Here is a 5544-nt window from a genome sequence, read left to right as displayed (position 1 = left end):
GCCCCCCCCCCCCGCCGCTCGGTCACTTGGTTCAATGCCCCGATTGCTGGGAGTAGCACCTGGAACCCTGAGAGGTGCAAAGGTTCTCTTCAGGGGGGACCCTGCTGCAAGACGGAATCCCCACCACCCTGCAGCCCCCCATCTGGCCCCCACAGCAGGCAGGGCGGCCCTGGGGCCGCGGCGCATGTCCTGTGTGTGTGTCTGCGGGGCCAGGGTGCTGCGTGGACGTGTGTGAACACGTGCGGGGCACATGTGTTGGTGGGCATGCATGCGGGCAGGTGCCAGTGGCCCTGGTGTGTACCCAACAGACGTGGACGACTGTGCAGCCTCCCCATGCTGCCAGCAGGCCTGCACCAACAGCCCCGGCGGGTACGAGTGTGGCTGCTATGCCGGCTACCGGCTCAGCACCGACGGCTGCGGGTGTGAGGGTGAGTGGCGGTGAGTGGGCAGCTGCTGCGGGGCCGCTGGGGGTGGCCCCTTGCTGTGCTCCGCCCCAGGGCCTTGCTTGAGCACCTGCTGCCCGCACAGCCACGCGACCTCGCTGTGCCCCCCCACTAGCGGTGTCTCGCTCACGGGCTGGGCCTGCGCCCCTGGCTGCTCCCACCCGGCCTCCCCCGGGCTGGTGTCCAATGTCACTCTGACGCTGGACACAGGAGGATGGCCGTGGAGCGGGCCTGCCCCAGCAGCTCTGGCCGTGGCCTCAGTCCAGTGGGCAGAGGCGGGGTGGGAGGGCCCCGCGTCCCCGACCCCCAGGGAATAGGCCCCAGCAGCCCCGGGTCTGCCTGCAGACGTGGACGAATGTGCATCCGGCCGCGGCGGCTGTGAGCACCATTGCACCAACCTGGCGGGCTCCTTCCAGTGCTCCTGCGAGGCCGGCTTCCGGCTGGATGAGGACCGCAGGGGCTGTGCCCGTGAGTCTCTGCCTCTCCCTGTGGGGACCCCACCTTCTCAGGCACCTGCTCCTGGTGCCCCCGTACTCCCCTCCCTGGCTGCATGGACCCACTTCAGTCCCGCCTCCCGCTCTGGGCCAGGCCCTGGGCAGCAGGAGGGGGAGGGGCTGGTTAGACGGGGCATCCTCCAGGGCAGGGTGCTGCCCGGGGGTCCTGGGTGGTCCAGCTCCTGCACTGCCCAGGTGACGCAAGGGATGGGGGACAGCGTTCAAGGGGAAGAGAGGCCCCGCCCCTGCCTCCCCCTTCCATGCTTGGTCAGGAGTGCAGCTGGGATGCCCCCTTGCCACCACCCTGAGGAGGGGTGCAGCAGGGGCTGCGGGTCGGAGCCCCGGGGGTGGGGCTCAGGCTCTGGGCTGCATCTGGGCACTGGGCACCAAAGGGCAGGAGGATCCAGTACCAAGGAGGACGGTGGGTGGCAGGGGCTAAGGGGCCTTTGTGACCCCACCCAGCCCTGGAGATCCCCGAGGTGGACCTGGACGGCCAGCTGCCCTTCGTGCGGCCCCTCCCGCACATTGCGGTGCTCCAGGACGAACTGCCTCACCTCTTCCAAGACGACTATGTTGGGGTCCAGGAGGAGGACGAGGCGGCCACCGAGGCCCGGGCCGAGCACACGCTGATGGAGAAGTTTGGTGAGAGGTGGGCCCGGCCGTGGGGCTTCTGGTCTCAGGCACCACGGCCCACGCATGCTCAGCCCGGCCGCTGCCCACCCACTGGTCTTGGGCTTGAGGAAGAGCCTGGTAGTGGTCTTGTTTGACCAAGGCTCAGAGATGGTGCTGGGTTTGCACAGCATGTGTGGGGCTGAGCCTGGCTGGACGTCAGGCCCTGACGTTACCCCACCTCCGGCCCCACTGGTCTGCCCCAGTCTGCCTGGACGCCTCCTTCGGCCAGGACTGCAGCCTCACGTGTGACGACTGTCGGAATGGGGGGACCTGCCTCCCAGGCCTGGATGGCTGCGACTGCCCCGAGGGCTGGACCGGCCTCATCTGCAATGAGAGTGAGGACACAAGGTTGGGGGTGGTATGAGCCCCGGGGACCTGCAGGCGGCCACCCTGGCAGGGGTCCTGGGGACTGGCAGGGCCTGGTGTCTGCCCCTCGTGGATGGTCCAGGGCAAGCAGGCCAGCAACTAAGGCAGCGAAGGGGGTCTGACAAAGAGTGGCTGGTGGGCAAGCAGTCATGTCCATGTCCTGGGTGAGAGCAGCCATGACCCAGGCCACCGGCAGATCGGTAGCTGGAGTACTTTTGAGACCTGCTCTCCCAGCCCTGTCCGGTGACCCTGGGCCAGGCACACGGTGCTGGTCGGTGTCCAGGGCTCTGTGTGCTGAAAGCCCTGCCGAGAAGCTGGCTGTGCTGGAGTTCAGAGGGCGAGGACACAGCGATTGATTAGTGATGTCTGCTGTGTGCTGGGGCAGGACTAGGGGCACGAGTGCCTCTGGTCCGTTGCTTCTGAATGGGGTGGCTCATACCCCGGGAGGGTTGCTCAGCATGCCTAGAGGGGCTGCTGGGCCCAGAGTCCTGCAGGCGGGTGACCCTCGCGCTTTGCCGTCCCTGCCTGCAGCTTGCCCTCCAGACACCTTTGGAAAGAACTGCAGCCTCTCCTGCGGCTGCCAGAACGGCGGGACCTGCGACCCTGCGACGGGCACCTGCCGCTGCCCCCCTGGCGTCGGTGGAGCCCGCTGTGAGGACGGTGGGTGCAGCCCCTCCTGGGACTCTGGAGTGTCCCCGGGGTGGAGGCAATGGAATGCGACTGCTCAGTAGGCCTGCTGGCTTCTCCTGGCCGCCTGCCTTCTGCGGGGTGGGGAGGGGGAAAGCAATGACGTGGTGAGAGCAGTGTAGCGTTTTCACTGTTTGCTTTTCCTGGGACCCCACGGGAGCACGTGCTGAAGACTTGGCAGAACAGCACTTTTGCAATGGGTTCCCCTGGAAGGTAGTGAGCTCCCTGTTCCTGGAAGCATTCAAGTAGAGCTCTTTGGTGGGTGGGTGGGATTTGTCTGGGCCTATGGCTGCACGGGACACATTGCTGTCCTTTTGAACTGGGGAGTGTCTACATTTTTGAATTTGAGAGTAGCCTTAGATAAATTTTCCAGGCGACTGAGGCTTTACCTTTAAGTCTGCAGACCTTTGAAATTCTGCCTCTTTTGCTGGAGATGTAGCTAATGTGTCGAGAATTTCTTGCCTTAATAAGGGATAGTTTCAGTCCCTGGAGCCCGTCCCAGGGCTTCGGGGCGGCAGCCTCGCAGGGCTGTCCTCCTCCTCCCTCTGGTCGGACTCCGCGGCTCGTCCGCGTCCCTGCCCTTCCCTTTGAAACCCGCCGTGTAGCAGAAGCAGCGCCCCTCCAGCCTCTTGGTCAGCCTTCCCATGTCCGGGTTTTCTCTCCTTTCTCTTTTAAGGACGCTCGTGGATTAGGATAACCCAGGAGTCTCATCTGCAGATCCTGGGGATTTAGGCGTGGCCATATTTCGGGGTGACTGTTCCGCTCCCTGCAGGCCTTCGGGAGGCAGGACTGGGGCAGGAGCGAGCCCGAGGGAGGCACTTTGGCAGGGAAATCCAGATGCCCTCTCCTAGCCCCGGGGCCCCCTGAGCTTGGTCCTGGGATGCTGGCTGGCTGGGGCTGTGTGCCCTTCGTTCTCTGAAAGCCAGAGGTGGGGCTAGGTGACCACCGAGGGATGGAAGTCGGCATGTGGTAGACGGGGGTCAGACACAGGAGACCAGGGTGAGGTCTTTGTGCAGCTCCCACACGTATGCTGAAGAATGTGCTTGGCTTCGTGCCCCGGCCGTTCTCCAGACCACAGACGCTGGGGAGACAGGCCAGCCGGGCAGATGGCCATATCCCTGGCTCATCTTGTGTCTGCCCTGTCGTCATGGTGCCCTTGCCTGCCCCCGGGCCCCTCCCTGTCTGGGATGCAGAGTCCTCAGGCTGCTGGTGGCCCCAAAGCCCTCTGGCCCTGCCCTGGTGGCCTGGGCCCCTCCTAGCTCCTATGCTGGGCACAGGGGACCCTTGGAGCACCTCCACGGGTGTGGGGACGTGTCCAGGTGGGCACTCAAGGGACCCCGCATCCCACAGGCTGCCCCAAGGGCTTCTACGGCAAGCAATGTCACAAGAAGTGCCACTGTGCCAACCGTGGCCGGTGCCACCGCCTCTATGGGGCCTGCCTCTGTGACCCGGGGCTCTACGGCCGCTTCTGCCACTTGGGTGAGTCCTCTGCCCTGGTGGCCTGTGTCCAGGGGGCGGGGGGGTTGCTGCACAGTAAGGCCGAGTGCTCCTGGGCCTTGCTGCCCACACTCAGGCTTGGGAGTGACTGTTCTGCAGAGGACCTGGGGCTCAGCGAGGTCCCTCCGCTGGCATGTGGGCTCCACCCCAGGGGCCCAGAGCTGTGTCCTCCGGTCTGTGCTGGCCTTCAGAGTGTCTCGGGGGGTGGTCCCCAGCCTTCTGACGCCTCCTAGCCCCACAACTGGGCTAACGGGTCGGCGGCAGTATGGGCAAAGGCAGGCCACCCTTGGAATCTTCTGGGGCACGGGGCTCACCTTGGCTTTTGGAGTTTCCTGGCAGCAAGGGTGAGTCCTGAGTCCCCAGTGGGGTCACCCCTCGCTGGCGGGCTGGTGGGGAACAGGTGGGGGATGATGAGCAGACTTCATCTGGGAGCTCCATACGGTACTTTGCCGGAAGGATTATTTAAAGGGGGAGGTTGAGGGGCGCCTGGGTGGCACAGCGGTTAAGCGTCTGCCTTCGGCTCAGGGTGTGATCCCGGCGTTCTGGGATCGAGCCCCACATTAGGCTCTTCCGCTATGAGCCTGCTTCTTCCTTTCCCACTCCCCCTGCTTGTGTTCCCTCTCTCGCTGGCTGTCTCTATCTCTGTCGAATAAATAAATAAAATCTTTAAAAAAATAAATAAATAAAAAAATAAAGGGGGAGATTGGGATTCCAAGAGTCTCCTGGCTGGGAGGTGGCATGACCCGGGGCCAATGCCTGGACTTCGCTGAGACCGTTTCTCATCTATGAAATAGGCACAGTGGTCCCAGTGGCTGGGGCAGGCCGTGCCTCTCTGCGCGGCTCCTGGGGGGCTGGAGACCCTGGGACCCGGGAGGGGCTGGTGCACGCGGTAGGCAGGCCCCCCTCTTGGTTCTGTGGGTGCAGCCTGTCCGCCGTGGGTCTTCGGGCCCGGCTGCTCGGAGGAGTGCCAGTGCGAGCCGCGGAACACGCTGGCCTGTGACCGGAGGGATGGCAGCTGCTCCTGCAAGGCGGGCTTCCGGGGCGAGCGGTGTCAGGACGGTGAGTGCAGGGGTGCGGGGAGTCGGGGAGTCGGGGAGTCGGGGAGGGCCCCAGGCTGGCTGACCCTGCAGGCCCCTCTCTTCTCTCTTTTCTCGCCCCCTGCAGAGTGTGTGCCAGGCTTCTTTGGGCCCGGATGCCTACAGGCGTGTTCCTGCCCTCAGGGCATAGCCTGTGACCCCGTCAGCGGCCAGTGTGGGAAGCCGTGTCCTGCCGGCTACCAGGGGAAGGACTGTGACCAAGGTCAGTGGCTGGCCCCAGCGATGCCCAGGGTCGGGTGGGGTGTGGGTCCTCTGGCCCACGCTGGGCACCGGACCCCTGAAGTGCTG

At 64.9% G+C, this 5544-nt stretch overlaps 1 protein-coding gene across 1 annotated transcript in view; it reads left to right on the top strand.

Moving 5' to 3' along the window:
- Window positions 1–5544, top strand: part of MEGF6 (multiple EGF like domains 6) — a 35282-nt gene that overhangs the window by 17652 nt on the left and 12086 nt on the right. The window contains exons 7-14 of the mRNA XM_040645534.1: window positions 309–428; window positions 789–911; window positions 1400–1579; window positions 1813–1944; window positions 2507–2635; window positions 4013–4141; window positions 5084–5218; window positions 5324–5458. Coding sequence (XP_040501468.1) covers window positions 309–428; window positions 789–911; window positions 1400–1579; window positions 1813–1944; window positions 2507–2635; window positions 4013–4141; window positions 5084–5218; window positions 5324–5458 — 1083 coding nt within the window. The remainder of the gene's footprint in view (window positions 1–308; window positions 429–788; window positions 912–1399; window positions 1580–1812; window positions 1945–2506; window positions 2636–4012; window positions 4142–5083; window positions 5219–5323; window positions 5459–5544) is intronic.

The sequence above is a fragment of the Ursus maritimus genome, unplaced genomic scaffold (assembly GCF_017311325.1).
Source record: "Ursus maritimus isolate PB19 unplaced genomic scaffold, ASM1731132v1 scaffold_32, whole genome shotgun sequence".
Classification (NCBI taxonomy): Eukaryota; Metazoa; Chordata; class Mammalia; order Carnivora; family Ursidae; genus Ursus; species Ursus maritimus.
The sequence above is the reverse complement of the archived record's forward strand: the minus strand, read 5'-3'. Positions and strand labels throughout refer to the sequence as shown.